Raw genomic sequence first — 18,643 nt, 5'->3', positions numbered from 1 at the left:
TTACATGATCAGACTGGAGGACATGTCTTTCGTTCTGAATATTAGGTTGTTCTAGACCCTCTTGATTTTAGAAAGCCCTTTGAAAGCATCTGCCTGATTTTAACTCATTGTTTTGGATTGGCTGCTAAAATATGATTGTTCATTTCCCACTGACCTGCTGTGTGATGTAGCACACAATGTCAAATTCCTTAGCAGTTCTGTGCATTGAAATAACTGAGAACTCTATCATGCAGAATTAAACTTACCTTTCTTTGTAACACTTTGCTTTCTATGGTGTATTCTGCAGTTCCCAAATCTCCTTCTTGAGGGCGTCTGCTAATAGTTTGCCCTCGGGGCTTCCCTGTGACTTTAGCTCTCCAGCCACCGCTATATTTCAGGCAGAGAAGGCTGAGTATGTAAAACCCCGTTGGGCTGTTTATGGCAATACAGGTTTATTATAGTATTTTTGGTGGTATTGACTTCACCCATCTGTTCATATTTCCCTGTGTGAAAACCTTTTAAGAACTGAATAAGAACTTAAATGAATTATAAGAGAAACAAGTTTTAAAGGACCAGGAATCAAAATGGCATCAGACTCTCCAGCCTCAACTTTGCAATAGAACAATGTCTTTGATTTGTAAGGAAAATTATTTTCAACCTAGAATTGTATATTCACCTAAACTGTTGATAAGAGGGTAAAATAAAGATGTTTTTAGTCATGCAGGAAATAAAATACTATGTGTGCAGTCTCAAAAAAGTAGTAGAAAGTGTTCTTTACAAAATGAGAGAACTAAAAAGAAAAAGACTCGGGATCCAGGAAATAAGGGTCCAACAGAGAGGCAAGGATAAATTCCCAGGATGATGATGTAAGAAACTCCAAGAGTGATAGCTGGGCAACAGTCTTGGAGGGCATCCAGTCCACAGTGGAGCAGACCAGAGAGCTTCAGGAGGAGTAGTTCTAAGAAAAAAAGTGAAAAGGCTAGATTAGCTGATGTAATTGATCATTTTGAAAATATATTTACAGTTCTGTCAGAGTTCAGTATAAATTTGTGATAATGTACTTTTAGCAAATGAAGCAAAACAAAAATGAAAAATATTAACTCTAAGGTAAAAAAAATTACATAAGAAAAGAAATTTAATGGTAGTACATTAATTTTCTTAATTGAAATGGCATACTCTAAATACTGTTTTAAGATTTTATTTATTTGAGAGAGTGAGAACGAGCTTGCTCGTGAGCATGAGTGGGGGGGGACGGGCAGAGGGAGAGAGAGGGGCAGAGGGAGAGAGAGAAGCAGACTCCCCACTGAGCAGGGAGCCCAACATGGGGCTCAATTCCAGGACCCTGGGATCATGACCTGATCCGAAGGCAGACGCTTAACCGACTGAACCACCCAGGGACCCCTAAGTACTATTTTCTAATCAGACATAATTTTTAACCTGCTTTTTATTTTTTAATTTTTTTAGATTTACTTATTTTTAGAAAGAGCATGAGTCGGGGGAGGGGCTGAGGGAGAGGGAGAGAGAATCTCAAGCAGATTCCCTATTGAGCGCAGAACCTGACATGGGGCTCAATCTCATGACCCCAGAGATCGTGACCTAAGCCAAAACCAAGATTTGGATGCTCAACAGACTGAGCCACCCAGATGCCTCTTAACATGCTTTTTATTTTTGGGGTGCCTGGGTGGTATTTTTAAGATTTTATTCATTTATTTGACAGAGACACAGCGAGAGAGGGAACTCAAGCAGGGGGAGTGGGAGAGGGAGAAGCAGGCTTCCCACAGAGCAGGGAGCCCGATGCGGGCTCGATCCCAGGACCCTGGGATCATGACCTGAGCCTAAGGCAGACGCTTAACTACTGAGCCACCCAGGCTCTGCCTTAACATGCTTTTTTAAAAAAACTATGAAAATACATAAAATCTACCATCCTCATTATTCTTAAGTGCAAAGTGTTAACTATATGCACGTTGTTGTATACAACAAATCTCTAGAGCTTTTTTTTAAATGTAATTTTAATGAATATGTAATATTTCATTATAAGGATATACCATAATTTTGTTTATGCAGTCCTATATCTTTGGACATTTAATTCTTTCTACTATTTTGTCATAAATTTTGAGTTTTGCAGTAGAAATGTTTCTGGCTAAATCTTTGTCCACATCCTTTTTCTTCAAGTTAAATTCGTGAATCAGAGGAGGTACACATTTTCATTTAAGTTTAATCTTAAGTAGATATTTATTTATTCATTTTCTTTGACTCAAATACATAGTTCCTTTTGATCTGTGATTTAATGTCCAGAAACCTAGAGATTTTGATTCAGTTAATCTTAGGTGGGGCCTGGACATCTTATGTTTCAAAATCTTCACAGATAGTTAGGAACCATTTCTTTCTTTCTTTCTTTCCTTCCTTCCTTCCTTCCTTCCTTCCTTCCTTCCTTCCTTCCTTCCTTCCTTCCTTCTTTCCTTTCTTTCTTTCTTTCTTTCTTTCTTTCTTTCTTTCTTTAAGAGTGCAAGCGGGGTGTGGTGGCGAGGGGGGGGGGTGGTGGGTGGGGAGAGAATCCTAAGCAGGCTCCACGCCCAGTATGGAGCCTGAAGTAGGGCTTGATCTCACAGCCCTGAGATCATGACCTGAGCTGAAATTAAGAGTTGGATGCTTAACCAGCTGAGCCACCCAGGCACCCCAGTTAGGAACCGTTTCTAACTGTTTAATGGACGTAAGCAAAAGTACTTGTGGGAAATGTGTGTGTGTCATCTTTGTAGAAGATATTTGGAATGTAGACCATTTAAAATGCTTAGAAAAAACTTTTTTTTTCCTTAGGAACGAATGATCACACACTTTGAAAGGTCCAAAATGGAGTAAGAAAAAATGGGAAGATGTGCAGTTGAAGATGGGCAATATCTGGGAAGAGATCAGCTTCTGTGTTAATCTTCTACACTCCTCCATGGAATTAAAGGAGGCAGTGAAACCTGATCTGTTCCTTGACCTTTGTGCATTGGAGCTGGTGAGAGGTGTCAGAACAAGGAGAACATCTTACTGAAAACAAGTTCATAGGATGAGAAAAATCTACAAGTGTTTTATTTACAACATTGATGCCCCTTTTCTTCCCACACCCAGACATGGATGTTTATGCAACTTATGTGTGTTGTTCCTGAGCCTTCTATAATGTTTAAATTGTTTAATCTATCAAACTAAAAAGTTTAACATCTTCTAAAGAACTATGACATCAACGCCATAATATGTAATCTCCAGGAGCAACTTCCTATAATTTTTATTTATTTAGGGAGTTACATAGGTGATGGGAAATTGTTAATTATTTTTCCATTTCCTGAGAAGCCAAGACTTCTTGCAGAGGTAGTTTGGAGACAAAAAGAATCCTGAGTTAAGGAGCCATGGTTCTATCGATGATTTAGAACAAAAAGAAGAGTGTGCAAGAAAGAAACCTGTTACAGTATGATTCAGATCATTTAAAAAAAATCAAGTGCAATTTTGTTTACAAATGGTGTATATTAAAGATTTTTCTATTTCAGATGTACTTTAGAGAGAAATATTAGCTTAACTCTTGACATCTGCTATTGTGACACATCCCATTGCTGGCAATGTGGTGCACACTCCAGAACTTTTAACTACTGTTTTGTAAGCCTCCAAGGGCGGCGGCATTGCAGAATCCTAGGCAATGCTTTGTTTGCCTTCATGCCATTCACTGGGTGTTGCACTAGATGCAAAGAGGCACTCCATCTAAGTGCTTGTGAGTGAGCGCCCTGCTAAAGGAACTGTAATGCTTAAGCAGGAGCTAATACAAAGGAAACAGGTCCTTCTGGCTTAATTGAAACAGTTTTTCCTGCATGAAGTAGTGTGGAGGCCCTGGACTGCTGCTCATTCTTTAGGATTGACTGTTCTTATACCTGGTGTTGGTTTAGAGACTGTTTATAAGAGACATCACAAGGTGATGGGATTCATTTGAAGCACTATATTTCTGTTTTAATGGTTTTGTCCAATTTTGCCTTCCCAAGATTTTTGTTCTACGTAGAAAGTTCATGCCACTTTTTAATATAAAAAAGTCTTAACAAAATTAATATATTTTCCTCATTTTTTTTCGGACTTGCCTCTAAAGACCCTTCTTCCTCCTAAACTCTTGTGGGAATTTTCCTTCCATGGTTTTTGTTCTACATCGTCTTATTGTGAAACCAGGGACCGCAGGACCGCAATCTTTACTAACTCATAAAATAGTGAAAGTGTTTACATTTATTTAACATCTCTCTATAGCTGTTTGCTGTGGTGATTTAAAAAAAAAAAAAATCACCTGGGCAATATATCTAAGGAACAATATGAAGAACTGACTATATTCTCAGGTTAACCCACTAGCAAAAGGCTATTGGTACTATTGTGTGCTTCTGTTCTTCCATACTGAAACTTAGCAAGTGAAAAATAGTTGTAATGCAGCAAGATAGTTGGTCAAATATTTTCTGACGGTGGGTAGATGTTGACTTAAGGCTAGGGAAAAAATCATATTGTGCTAAGCAGGAGTGTATAGTAAATTATGTAGGCTGGGACTTGATAATTCTGTTTTCTCTTAATGGGTTATGTCACTGTGATTAGATATAGTGTATTATTTCTTAAAACTGGTTCTGAAGTAATTTATAGTATTATTTATAGTATTATGTTCTTAGTCCTTGGGCCTGAAACTATTAGGTATTAGGCCTTCGAGGACAGCAGCTGGCAATTCTGAATTTTCAAGGTGTTCATTTTCTGTGGTGAAAATCAGCCACAACACTTGATTTATTTAGCAATTTTTGTGTTAGTATTAACACTTTGAAAATATTTCACCGGATTATCAGACATAGCGTTTGGTAAAGATGGGACAACTATCCTAATTTACAAGTGAAGAAACTGCCATTGTATAAAAATGAAGTGAAGGAGGGGGTAATAAATAAACTGACCAAGGCCATTTTTTTTACTTCTTATCATATACTCACCCCTTTTTTCATTAACATTTTTTGCTTTAGATCCAAATGCTTACTTTTATGACTTACCTCCTATTTCCTGTGGGGGCAGTGGGGGGGTGGAGTTGCCATATTCACCTCATTGCGGTGGTTTTCAAATTTTAAAGTGCATGGACTCACTTTGGGGACTTACTAAAACACAGACTGCTGAACCCCCCAACTCCAGATACTCTGATTCGGTAGGGCACGAATGAGGCCTGAGACTGCATTTCTAACACGTTCCCAGGTGGTGTTGATGCTACTGATGTAGGGATCAACTTTGAGAACTACTGCCCTAGAACGACCTTTAAAAAAGGGTAAGATACTTGAACTGGTTGAGATTATAATGGTAATGCAAAAACCACCATTTACTGGGTGTTTATAGAGTGGGTCAGGAATTGCTAAGCGCCCACAACGCTAGGTTAGTGCGGAACACTACCATCTTTTTGCAGATAATCTCCAGAGGCTTTGTTTTCTTATACGTCACAGCTAATTTCCTAAATGGCAGATCACCATCCTGGCTAGCAAGCCAAAGCCCAAATTCGCTGCCTGAAACAGTCGAAGATTTTTTTACCCCTTTTTTGTTAAATCCTATATCGCTAATTGGCTCCGTGACTTGGATCCCGGGGGAAGGCGGGGACCCAAGCGCCGGCGCATCCCTCAAAGGCGCTGGGGCGGAAGGGGCGGGGCTTCTGCGGAAGAGGCGGGTTTAGCCCGGAAGGAAGTCCGGTGTTGATGGCTGTGTTGTCGTAAGGCCTGTAGCTAGGGTCTCGGTCCAGCCTCACGGTTGGCCCTTTTACTGGGCTGGTTCCCGGCCCAGGACCGGACCGGCCCATTCCGGGTGAGACTGCTGTGGTGACTGCTCGCCGCCATGCACGACGCCTTCGAGCCAGTGCCAATACTAGAAAAGCTGCCTCTGCAGATCGACTGTCTGGCTGCCTGGGGTGAGCTGAGGGCCCGAGGGGCCGAGGCGGGGTCAGCGCAGAAGCTGTTCCAACCTTTCACAAGGCTGGGAAAGTGGACAGGCATCTGACTGTATGAACTCCGGTCGGACTCTGTCCGAAAGAAACCTGGGATGAGGGAGGGCATAGTATTGTAGACAGCGAGCGCAGTGGGACTGTTTGGGCAATCCTCAGGGACCCAGTCATTTTAGGTACGACTCTTGCTTTCGGTAGAGCTTTTCTTATTGACTGCTCAGCTTTGGCTCCTTTCGATTCCCAGTAAGTCTTCAGTTTGGAGGGGCAGGCACTGGGGAGTTTTCAACTTGCCCGGGGCCTGACTTGTCCAGATGATTCTGTTGTTTTCTACATGAAAAGCAACGCTGTTTGGGGGGCACTAAATGCGTTAACACCATATGCCTTTTTTCCCTTAGTGATCACTCATCGTTTACTTCTCATTACTGTAGGTAACTCAGGTTGTTGTTCTAAACAGTCTAGCCAAGTGGTTGATTGCCTTATGTTCAAAGTGCTCAAGCTACCTAACTATGTAGGTAGAAGAGCATCATTTGAGGCTGTCATGAAACCTAACCTATTAAAAATTTGTGTAATCCTCTTGGGATTGGCCAGTACAGAAAGCAGGGTCTGGCATCTCTTGTATGCTCTAGAATACAAATGGTTTCAGGGGTCTAAACCTTGACTCTTAATTATGAACATTATGCTCTTAGAGTGGTTGTGTCTGATAACAGTCATGAAAGACCAAAGAAATAATTTCAGTCTTTCTTGTTAATGTCCAGTTGCTAGAAATCAAGGGCCATAAAAAGGTGGTTCAGAACTCTTAATCAGATCTTATACTGAGTTAGGTACCCAAGATGGGCCTGGTGGAATCTGGTGGTGGCTGCCATCTTCTGCATCACTTACGGACATTGCCACCCAGGCAGTCTTGCAGACTTCCTCACAGCCTTTTCAGTAGGGTGCTTTCTCTACAGCTCTTCATGTTGATGTGCACAATCTTGCCTCTAGCAACCCTGGGCTTCTTTAAAATCACACCCCCACAGTAAGCTGTGCTAGTCCCTTGGGTTAAGGAGGGAACCTTGCTTCCTCCAGATACCTCAAGAAAACCTCCATTTTCTGTTATTAAATGCTCAGCAAAAATTTAAATAGAGGAGAAAAGAAATTTAAAAAATGAAAGACTTGACACTGCACAAAGGGACACATTTCCCTAATTCTTCATCAAATATGTATTAAATGCTTATATGGACCAGGTTCTCTGCTAAAGACAAGGATAAAAGGGTGAGTAAGAAACAGTGCCTGTGCTCCTAGGACACACAGTGAGGGACAAAGTCATAGGAACAGATTATGATACAAGATAAATGATACTGGAGTCATATGCTGCCTATTACAGAAACATGGAGGAGGGGTACCCACCTCAGCCTAGGACATACGCTTCTGGAAAGGGTGAATGCAGCTGCTTACAATGCTTTGCTTAGCTTGCCAGAATCCTTGACTGATACCCTATGGAACTAATAGTACATGTATCTCAGCCTCTCACCAATCCACTTTGTCACAGTAAAGATTCCCTGTACTTGAGCTTTTCAGAAAGATAGTTTGGAAATGCTAGGTACCTCTGTCTACCTTGATCTCCCACCCTACATGAGAAATGCTTATTATCTTCTAGGATGCTATGGTAGGTATTGGGCTACAAGAGGCTACTTACCACCTCTTGACTCAAAACTGTTTCTGGACTTAAGCAGCAGTGAATGTTGCTATATCTAGTCATTACCCCTTTTACCTAAAATTCATCCAGGAACCTTCTGAAGCCAGATCATGCAGGGCTAGACAATATTCGAGAGACACCATAATCCATCTCTTGGGAAATGGAAATGAGGATACTGATGATGACTTCTCCCTAAACTCCAGAGTTGTAGAATCCAGCTGCTTTTTCTGCACCTTCATATGGATGTCTAATAGCATGGCCTTAATGGTTCTTGATTCCACTCTCCCAAAACATGCTTGTCCCCCTGTATCCCACATCTCAGCAAATGACATTTCTGTTTACCCATTTTGCTGATAATTTTGGAATCATTCTTCATTTCTCTTATACACCACATCCAGTCCATATGCAAATCTTGTCTGCTCCACCTCCAGAATAAGTCTAGAATCCAGTCACTTCTCTCCATCTGCACTATTTCTGTTCTGATGAAAGCACCACCTCTCTCATCTGAATTACTGTAGTAGTCCTCTGACTGATCACCGTTTGTGTGTCATTGTGCCACTTTCAATCTTTTATCCACACAGAGGAAGAGTGATCCCTTGAAAACTTAATCTGATCGCATCTCTCCTCTACTCAGAACCCTTCATAGCTTCCTGTCACAACTAGAATAAGTTCCAAAGTCCTTGCTGTGCTTTCTACATCTGACATAATCAGGCCTATGGTTACTTCCCCTCATCTACCCCATCTATGCTTTTACCCCTTGCTCCATTCTCCTACTAGTCACACAGTCTTCCTTGTTCCATAACACACAAAGCATGTACCTACCTCGGGGCTTCTGCACTTGTTCTTTTCCTCCGCCTGGCACTCTCTTGCTCTAAATATTACATGCCTCATTCCTCATTTCCTTCAGATGTCTGCTGAAATGTCACATAAATCAACAAGACCTTCCCTAACGATGCTATATAAAAGACAAGGTGCTATTCTCTTTCTCAGCCTTATCTTTCTTCTTCTCATGGATTGCTGCCTAATGCTATTTTATGTTATATTATTGTCTCCATATTAGAAAATTCCTTCAGAGCAGGAGCTTTGTTTTGTACATTGCTTTATTTGTAGTTCCTAGAATAGTTCCTTATAATGGGTATTCATTAAATCTTTCTGTTGAATGAAGGAAGGAATGAATGAATAAATGATGATATTAATAGTAATAGCTTCCATTTATTGAGCACTAATCTTTATTAAACTTTTATGAAATAATAACTCCATTTTGCAGAGGAATAACCTGAGAATTTAAGTAATTTTTCCAAGGTCACATATCCAGTAAATCATGTCTGATTCTGGACCCTGGTTCCCAAACTTTAATATATATTCAGAACCTGTAAAAAAAAAATGCAGATGTTTGTATGTATGTGTATCTGTATGTGTGTCTACACAATCATTCTATTTTCCAAAGAAATGGTAGGATAAAAAGGACTAAGATGGTTGCCTGTAGCAGAGGGAGAAAACAGGGAGAGTGGACAAGGATGGAAGCCAGACTTCCCACAGTTTTAACATTGAAACTACATAAATGCATCATATAATTAAAAAATTGGATTTAAAAAATGCAGATTTCAGGTCACCACTACAGAATTATTGTGTCAGAATCTCTGAGAACAGCACTCAGGAATGTGCATTTTTTAATAAGTTCAGGTGATTTGGATGCAGCTAAAAAGGCTTATGCTTTAAGGAACACTGTTCTTTGCCCTATGACCCAGAAGAGGGAAGTGACCACTACCTTTTTCATTTCTGTATTCCCTGCAGTGGTCAGCATTGGGCCAGGGATGGAATTGTTCATCACATGAGCTTGGACTAGGTTGTACTGTTGGACGACGGAGCTTCATTAGGGTAATTATGAGCAAGATGGCCCAGCACCTACTCACTTTGCAGGAGGAATAAAGTCCAGCCTTGTGGCTCAGGATTAGGCTGTCAGGAATTCTCTAGGGCTGATTCACATTTGTTTATATATGTGTTACCCACAGACTACACCGTTTTTGTAGTGTGTTCCACTTTCTGATTTGCTGTATTGAATCTCAGAAGGGACTGTCTACCCCACTCTGTGTTGGCTCTGCAAGTCTCTCATTCTCTGTGTTTTGTATCCATGATTGTATTATATGATGACATGTCATAGAATGTGGAGGCCCAACATGGGTCGGGTCCTCTGGTCACCTGAGCCCCCACTGACTTTTTTTTAATTAATTTTTTTTCTCAAAGTTTTTATGTATTTATTTCAGAGATAGAGAGAGAGCAGGAGTAGGTGGGTGAGGGGCAGATGGAGAAGCAGGCTCTCCAGTAAGCAGGGAGCCTATGCGGGGCTCGATCCCGGGACTTGAGCCGAAGGCAGGCCTTAATCGACTGAGCCACCCAGGCGCCGCACCGCCACCCCCACCCCTGACTTCTCTAACCAAAGCAAGTCTCTTCAAGGTTGTGCGCCATTAGTGCATCTGGGGTGATGCGCTGTTTTCCCTTGGGAGTGTGAGGATTAGGAACGTGTATGTGGGGCTTTTACTAATTAAAGGAAAGTTGTTACAATACTTTACATGTATGATAAATGCATTTTTTCCTCAGCACCTTCAAATGAAAATGTGAAAAGGGTTAAATAAAACCTCAATTAAAAATTTTGTTAATTTTAATGAATTTGTCTGATTCTGTTTTCTGACCAATAGACATTGGATAAGAAACATCTATTGGCAAGTAAACATTTCAATAAAAATGGAAAGTAGACCCTTGAATGTCATGCTTATGAGTTTGACTTCATTATTTTGGTAGTGCAGCTTCATGAGGATTTAAGCCCCAGTGTGACAGAATCACAGACATGCTCTAAGTAATGTACAGCAAACGTGGAAGAACACGTATAGTGAGAGCAGTTGAGGCCATCACAGGGGTCCCTGGAGGGACTGGGATATGGCTGTTGTGAGGTACCTTGTAGAGGTAAAATTGATAGGCCTTACAGACCTGAGTGTTAAGATGAGGCTGTTAAAAGAGACAAAAACAGGAGCTGGTAGGGATTTGGGGAGCAGAGTAGGGAGGAAAGAATGGGGAAGATGATGGTGAGTATTCTTTTGGCCTTTTGGTTATAGATTCTTAGTATGTTACAAGTGAGTTAAAAAAATTTCTACCTCATTTTATTTATATCTGAAATAGCAGTGGGTGTCCTGAAAATCAACTTCAGTATTCCCAGTTGCTCAATACAGTGATATCTATAAGTAGAACTCTAAGCACAGTATCTTTTACAAAGCAAGCATTGTGAACTTGCTTCTTTCGCTTTCTACGTTCTGCTCCAACATAAATCTCCAACCTTCCTTTATTTATTTATTTATTTTTATTATGTTATGTTAATCACCATACATTACATCATTAGTTTTTTTTTTTTAATATATTTTTTTTAAGATTTTATTTATTTATTTGAGAGCGAGAGCGAGAGAGAGAGAATGAGAGAGAGAACACGAGAGGGGGTAGGGTCAGAGGGAGAAGCAGACTCCCTGCTGAGCAGGGAACCCGATGCGGGTCTCGATCCCGGGACTCCAGGATCATGACCTGAGCCGAAGGCAGTCGCCCAACCAACTGAGCCACCCAGGCGCCCACATCATTAGTTTTTGATGTAGTGTTCCAACCTTCCTTTAGAGCTAGTGTTATTTCTCATTTCTCTTATGTCATTAAGAGCACACACTGTCTTACTTTCTATGTCCTGCCTTTGCTTTAAAACACGAAAGAAGTCAGAATCACTATATTTTTCTGGAAGACTAAGGACATCAACCTGGAAAAACAGGCTTCTGACCTGTTTTTATAAATACAACCAGTGCCTTTCAGACAACCTCTGGCCAACACCCATTCTTTTGACATAGGATGCCTTCGTAATCACATTGCATCACAGCTTGTGGTTACATCCTGACGCTTCTACACACATCTTCCTCCATGTATGACTCTGGACAAATTACTTATCCCCTAGGCCTCAACTTCCTCATCTATAAAATGGGGATTTATAAGAAGAACATACCTCAAAGGATAGTTGTGAGGATTAATGAAGTAACATATGATATGTGCTTAGCATTTCCTGGAGTGCAATACATGCTCAATAAAGTTAACAGTTTGTACCATTATCCAATATTTTATCTTGTAGACGATCAAGAGAGTTTATACAAGGGATGAATGACCTTTTACACTATCCAAAAGCTCAGAAGTGTCTGTACATGCTTAACTTCCCTTAATGAGTTAATACAGATCTATCAGGGTAATTATTTAAACCCTTTTTGGAGCCTCTTTTAGCATAGACCAGTGTCTCCCAAAATGTAGTCCTTGAAACAGCATTAGCATCACCTGGGAACTTGTTAGAAATGGACGTTTTCAGGCCCATTGCAAGACCTACTGAATCAGAAACTGAGGGCAGGGCCCAGCAATCTGTTTTAACAAATCCTCAAATAATTCTGATACATACCGAAGAACCACTGGCCTAGACCATCTCTCTCTCTTTTTTTTATAAGAGCTTTATTGAGATGTAATTCACCTATCATACAATTCACCCAGTTAAAGTGTACTGTTAAGTGGTTTTTAGTACATTCACAGAGTTGTCCAAGTATTGCCACAATTTTAGAACATTTTCATCACCCTAAAAAAACCCCCATACCCGTTAGTATTTATTCCCCCATTTTCCTGTAAACCCACCAACCTTAGGCAGCCACTAATCTTTTTGTCTCTATAGATTTGACTATTCTGATATTTCATATAAATAGAGTCATAATGTAGCCTTTTTTGTCTGGCTTCTTTCATTTAGCATAATGTCAGGTTCGTCCCTATTATAGCATGTATTAGCTCTTCGTTCCTTTTACTGGCTGGCTAATATTCCATTGTATGGATTTGCCACATTTTGTTTATCCATTCATCAGTTGATGGACATTTGGGTTGTTTCTACCTTTTGGCTGTTACAGATGCTGCCGCTCTGAACATTTGTGTACAAGTTTTTGTGTGGGCATATGTTTTCATTTCTTTTGTGTATATGCCCAAGGGTAGAATTGCTGGGTCATATGACAACTCTGTGTATAATCTTTTGAGGAACAACCAGACGGTCTTCCACAGTGACCGCACCATTTTATATTCCTGCCAACAACGTGTGAGGGTTCCAATTTCTTCACTTTTTTGTCAACACTTGTTTTTATCTGCTAGACCATCTTTTAAAATAATGAATTCTTGGCACTTCTTATTTTCCCTGAAGTAAAAGCATTAAACCTTTAAAGGATGTCGTTTAGTTTTGTTTCTGATATTAGTTTCCTAGTTTCATGTTTACACTATCCATTTTATAATTTTATAAATTTTCATCCTATTTTTGGTCTAAACTATTTTGAAACACTGAAGGCAGGGATATTTTGCATCAGTAATGGGTCAGTGATGATACTTTTTTGATGGGTTGGTTCTCAAACATTTCTTTTTTTTTTTTTTAAAGATTTTATTTATTTATTCATGAGAGATAGAGAGAGAGACGCAGAGGGAGAAGCAGGCTCCCCGCGGAGCAGGGAGCCCGATGCAGGACTCAATCCCAGGACCCTGGGATCATGACCTGAGCCGAAGGCCAGACGCTTAACCGACTGAGCCACCCAGGCGTCCCCTCAAACATTTCTTGAATATAAATATTCCTTAGCTTTGCAAAACACCAGCTATCAAAAGCAATTCATTTTCTTGACCATTTGATTTCTGATTACAAACCCCAGCTCAAGAAATAGGGTTTTAACTAAAGCTGATTGACCTTTCTCATCACTCTTTTCTCTTCCAGAGGAATGGCTTCTTGTTGGCACCAAACAAGGACATCTTCTTCTCTATAGGATCCGGAAGGACACTGGTAAGTGGCAGCTCTCCAGCATCAAGAGAGAGGTGACTTATTACTCATGCAAAAAATTATGATAGCTAGTATACAACTGTGAAATCAGTGATTCCTGGGCCATTAAAAATGATTGGGGTTGAAAGTAGTACAGTGGGAAAGTGGGGAGAAGCATGCGAAAATCTCTAGGTTGTTTTTTTTTCCTTTTTTCAGAGTCTATTCCCTTATCCTGATCTGGTAGGTGAGGTTGAGTGTTCCTCCCCTCCTTGCTTCTAGGAGACTCCCTGTCAGAAATAAGACATATTACTGATGCGAATAAGATTTTTGTGTAAATGATGTGGTAGTAAGAAACAAAATTAGGAACCATTGATTTAATAACTTTTGTTAACTTGTGAGGGGTGGACTAGGAGAGAGGAGGCCTGGGTTTGAGCCCAGCTTTCCTTCTCCTTGGCTGAATGCCTGAGTAGGTCCTTTCCAATGTCATTTTCCTCTTCTATAAACTGTCTGTCTCACAAAATTGTTGGGGTCAGATGTAAGGACTTTGAAAAGTAAAGCTCCAATCAAATGTGACTTCATCAGTAAAAATGTAGAATAATAACTAAAGTATTTGAAATTTATTTTGTTAGGGTTTCCTCTGTTGGGGGGAAAAAGCACCTCACTTCCCTTTTGTGATCTTATTTCTATGTTCTCTTTATGGAAAATTGATATGTTTGGATAATATACCTTGGAGCTCCAGTCTGGAGAAATCTGCTGTTAATGCCAGAGTGTGTTAAACCGTATGAAATTGTCATTATTTGACTATATTAGAAAAAAATAAATTTCATAACTTTCAACCCAATAAACTTTCTGTAGTAAATAACTTAAGGTAAGAGTGGAGCGTGGAGCAAGGGTAACATGGGAAAAAAGGACATCTTTCTAGGGCATGTGGGGACAATTTCCTTCTACCCATTTTAGGTTCCTTGGGTGGGAACATGTAAGTAAATTGGACTGACAAAAGACGGATTAACAGGGGAAAAACAAACAAGTGTATTTACATGTGTATTACACATACACATGGGAACACTCAGTGATGGGTAACTCAAAGGGGTGGTTGGAATTTGGGCTTGTATAACATCTTAACAAATGAACAACAAATTTTTAGAGAAGGGATAAGACAAAGGAAAAGGACTTTGAGTTTCTAGGATGGCAAATTGTTAGAAGGCAGACACATGGGGGAACTAACGGAATAAGGATGAGTAAGTAAAGTTTGTTTATAGATTGCTCTGGTGTCCTCTCTGGGCTGATGAGGGTCTAGAGCTGTCTCCGCTGATTAAATTCTGTCCGTGGTAGAGAGGGGAGGACGGACACCTTTGTAAATGTATGTTCTGTTTTTAGGCAAAATTAGAGGTAGGGAAAGAGCCTTTCTTTATCTGCTTCTTCTCAGTTCCCTTCAGCTCAAAATAATCCTTATCCCAAAGTGGCATATTTTGGGGGGACCTATTCTACTACCCATCACTGGTGGAATAAGGAAAGAGGAAGGCACCTGGTCAGAAAGAGAAACCAGAAGTCAAAGCAGAGGGTGTATTTCATTTCTAAGTTTTTCAACTTTCCTTTAAATCGGGTTGGTAAACTTGTTCCCAAAAGGGCCCAAAAAATAAACAGTTTAGGCTTTGTAAGCTCTGAGATCTCTGTTGTGACTACCAACTTTGCTATTTTAGCCAAAAGCAGCCATAGACTGCGTGCAAAGGAGTGGCGTGTCTGTGTTCCAACAAAACTTTATTTATAAAGACATGTTGAGGGCTGGATTTGGCCCTGGGGCAGTACTTTGCTTGCCCTTGCTGTAAATTTTTAGTTCTCAGGGCCAGAATATTTCCATTCTGTGACACCTGTTAGACTATAATTTAAAAATTAAGCTTGCCTTGGATTTTATTCAGCATTTGACAACCATGATTTGACTATCCACCATAGGCTCAGATACTGTGCAGGGCAGGGAGATAAGAGAGCTTAATATTCTTTACTCCAGTAGATAAGCAGTTCTTTGTAGCATCAAATACTAAATACCAAGGTAACGTGATTTGTTTGATAGGTCATTTCTATATAAATGGTGGGGAATTGAAAACTAGACTATAAGAGTAAATCTCAACACAGTATAGACTCAAACTGGTAATATTAGTGCTAATCTGACTTGGAACTTTGGTGGTGATTATTCCATGCCCTGTGATGAGTTCACCATGTGACTTTTGAGACCTTAATTCCTGGGGCTCAATTTCTGCATAGGTAACTTCAGTAGCAGTGCCACCAGCCTTAGACAATTGGGAATCAAGCTCTGATCAGAAACTTGACTTCTCCCTATACCCTTAGAGAACAGTTCAGTTCTGGCTCAGCTCTCGCCTGTTTATTGCCCGAAATAGAAATAGACTTGGGCCTCCATGAATCAGCCATAGAACTAACTTGGTTTCTAAGTTTGAGATATTCCAAACCTAAATAGGGCTGCAACCAGACTGTCTTTCTGAGGAAAGAAAGAAAGGATGATAAGATGTCATGGAGAGGCTGGAATTAAGGGGACTTGGGATCAGATGTGAGTCATCTTCTTTGGGCTCAGAAATGCCTCTAGGCCTCATTTTACTCCTCTCTTAAACAGAGGTGTTAGATTAGCTCACATCAAATGTCCTAACAGTTTCAGGTTTACTTCAGTGGTACCGTCACCTTAGAGCAGTGGTTCTCAAAGTGTGGTCTGTAGACCCCACGGGGTCCCCAGGATCCTTTCAGAAGGTTTACCAGGTCAAAACTAAGTTTACTAATATTTAAAAATGAGTTAATAAATACACATTTTAAAATCTTCTCAGTCTAATTTCTACTGTGGTATACATTGATAACTACAACCCGTGTTAGAGTTTTGGGATTCTCAATAATGTTTTTTTAAATTTTTCTATTTATTTGACAGAGAGAGAGACAGCGAGAGAGGGAACACAAGCAGGGGGAGTGGGAGAGGGAGAAGCAGGCTTCCGGCAGAGCAGGGAGCCCAACGCGGGGCTCGATCCCAGGACCCAGAGATCGTGACCTGAGCCGAAGGCAGACGCTTAACGACTGAGCCACCCAGGCGCCCCGGGATTCTCAATAATTTTTAAGGCTGTGAAGGAATCCTGACACCACAAAGTTTGAGAATCTCAGTCCTAGATAATTCTACTTATGAAGAGAATTGTTGGAAGTAATAATAAGGCCCTTTTCAGATACAGAACTGTTTATCAAGCAGGAAGTGGCTGAATTTTTTTTTCTTGTGAAATATAATGGCAGAATAGAGGGCATGTTTCTGAATTTCCCGCAACTCCAGAGCCCCTTCATCTCCTCTGCTGAGGGACATGTGGAAGAAGTAAGACCAGCTTTGGTGGCATGGGCCCTTGTGGTTGCCTCGGAGACGCTCCACAGACTTCTGAGCCATGGACCACACTAGCTGTGGGGAGCAGCTTGGGGTCAGCAGTGTGAACAGTCTCTTCACAAGCTGGGAGGCAGGTGGCAGGGTGTCGGCTCAGCACACGGGCTTTACAGTCGGCCCCAAGTTTGCTTCTGGGCTGTCTCTCCCTGATGGCTACCTAACTACTTGACCTGTCAGGTCCCTCACATACGAAATTGGAATAATAATACTGACTTCTTGGGGGTAGTTGTGAGGTTATAGGGAATATATATAAATTTTTAAACCCAGAACATGGCACTTAGTTATTGGTTAGTTTGTGATAACTGCTGTAATTATTATGATGATTATTCTCTTTTTGACCTTTTGGTGACTTTTGAGGCTGAATGTTTTTGTCATCTCCACAAGGCGGGCATCACATGTTTTTATGGTATGTCACTTTCTTCCCTTTTTGTAACAGTGCCAACCAATGTAGCATCTCCTGAGAGCAGCAGTAAGTGTAGATGCATTAAATTGCTTTAGCTGAGGGGATAGTGTTGAGTGTTTGCTGTGTCCCATGATGCAGGACATAGGGTAGCTGCTGGGCTTTAGTTGGTCTAGATCTAAGGATGCTCCGGGCAGGGTTTCATTGCTTGGGCTCTGGTATTTGACTGTTACTTTTTACAAACACTTAGCCAAGGTACTGTTTTATAGGATAAGACCTTCAGACTCACAAGTACCTTGGCAGCTTCAGTGAATTTCTGTGGTATGATTCTTTCTGCTAATGCCAAGTGAAGGTGCATGAAACCCTCTGTTCTAAAATTGGAATTGAAAGCAGCTTCCTGTACTCAGTGAAGACAGCTGTCTAGTGTAGATCTCCAGCTTCCAGTCTTTAGGAATTTTTAGATTCCTGCAGGAATGTGGAGCAGCGTTTTTTGTTGTGGTTATTTTTACATGTTTGGAACTGTGAATGTTTGTTTCTTTTCCATAGGTTGCAACAGGTTTGAAGTGACACTAGAGAAATCCAATAAAAACTTCTCCAAAAAGATTCAGCAGGTAGGCAGTGATAGTGGTAACTACAAGAATATTTGACTTCCATGAGACCCTGTCAAAGCTAGAACTTTGATAGCATTATTTATTAACTCTGAATCTTCTGCTGTCTGTTCTCCCATTTATTCAGGGATCTGGGTTCATCCATCATGTGCCTGAGATCCTCTATAATGAGCAGAAATTGCGATTGCACATAAATATCAGTCAGATCCCTGTCATTGGCATAGACTCTTTAGTCCCTTTTTAGTACTGTACTTAAATGAACATTTGTTAAGCCTTGTTGGAAATGTTTAATTGGGTCTAATGATTTGTTCTTTTCCAGATCCATGTGGTTTCCCAGTTTAAGATTCTGGTCAGCTTGTTAGGTAAGAAAAGGGGTTGCAGTTATATCTCCTGTGTCGAAAAACAAAAGCTATGACCTGATTAATCACTCTTTATGGTTAATTTGATAGACAATGAAACTGACCTGTTGCAAACCAGACACAGCAGGGCACACAGGTATTAAAAGCAACAGCATCCCTCATAAACTTGAGCTCTGTTCTCCATGGAGTGTCATTCATTCATTCATTCGTTTATTCAGTCATCTAGCAGATATTTATTGAGCTCTGCTCTAGGCATTGGGGATACCAAGTTGAATGAGACATGGTTTCTGTCTTTGAATTTATGTTCTGATTGTGAAGACTGAAATGACAGAAAGTAATCATGATACAGTGTGGTAAGTTACAGTGGAAATTTATAAAAAATGTTGTGGATCTTAGTAATGGGAAAGACAACATCATC

General features: G+C 40.5%; 2 protein-coding genes across 5 annotated transcripts in view; both read left to right on the top strand.

Annotated features, from left to right (window-relative positions):
• Window positions 1-4,039, top strand: part of TMEM87A (transmembrane protein 87A) — a 43,928-nt gene extending 39,889 nt beyond the window's left edge. For all 3 annotated transcript variants that reach the window (XM_021695624.1, XM_044918373.1, XM_021695625.2), the window contains exon 20: window positions 2,794-4,039. In XM_021695624.1, coding sequence (XP_021551299.1) covers window positions 2,794-2,835 — 42 coding nt within the window. In that variant the 3' untranslated portion in view covers window positions 2,836-4,039. The remainder of the gene's footprint in view (window positions 1-2,793) is intronic.
• Window positions 4,040-5,647: 1,608 nt separating this feature from the next.
• The window catches only part of VPS39 (VPS39 subunit of HOPS complex), a 48,120-nt gene continuing 35,124 nt past the window's right edge, over window positions 5,648-18,643 (top strand). Inside the window, exons 1-5 of one of the 2 annotated variants that reach the window (XM_044918369.1) lie at window positions 5,688-5,899; window positions 13,402-13,467; window positions 17,295-17,327; window positions 17,805-17,869; window positions 18,186-18,228. In XM_044918369.1, the coding sequence (XP_044774304.1) occupies window positions 5,827-5,899; window positions 13,402-13,467; window positions 17,295-17,327; window positions 17,805-17,869; window positions 18,186-18,228 (280 nt within the window). In that variant the 5' untranslated portion in view covers window positions 5,688-5,826. Of the gene's footprint in view, window positions 5,900-13,401; window positions 13,468-17,294; window positions 17,328-17,804; window positions 17,870-18,185; window positions 18,229-18,643 lie in introns of both variants that reach the window. The other variant, XM_021695611.2, reaches the window with a different exon arrangement.

This window comes from Neomonachus schauinslandi, chromosome 9 (assembly GCF_002201575.2).
Source record: "Neomonachus schauinslandi chromosome 9, ASM220157v2, whole genome shotgun sequence".
Lineage (NCBI taxonomy): Eukaryota > Metazoa > Chordata > Mammalia > Carnivora > Phocidae > Neomonachus > Neomonachus schauinslandi.
This window is presented reverse-complemented; position numbering and strand designations above follow the sequence as displayed.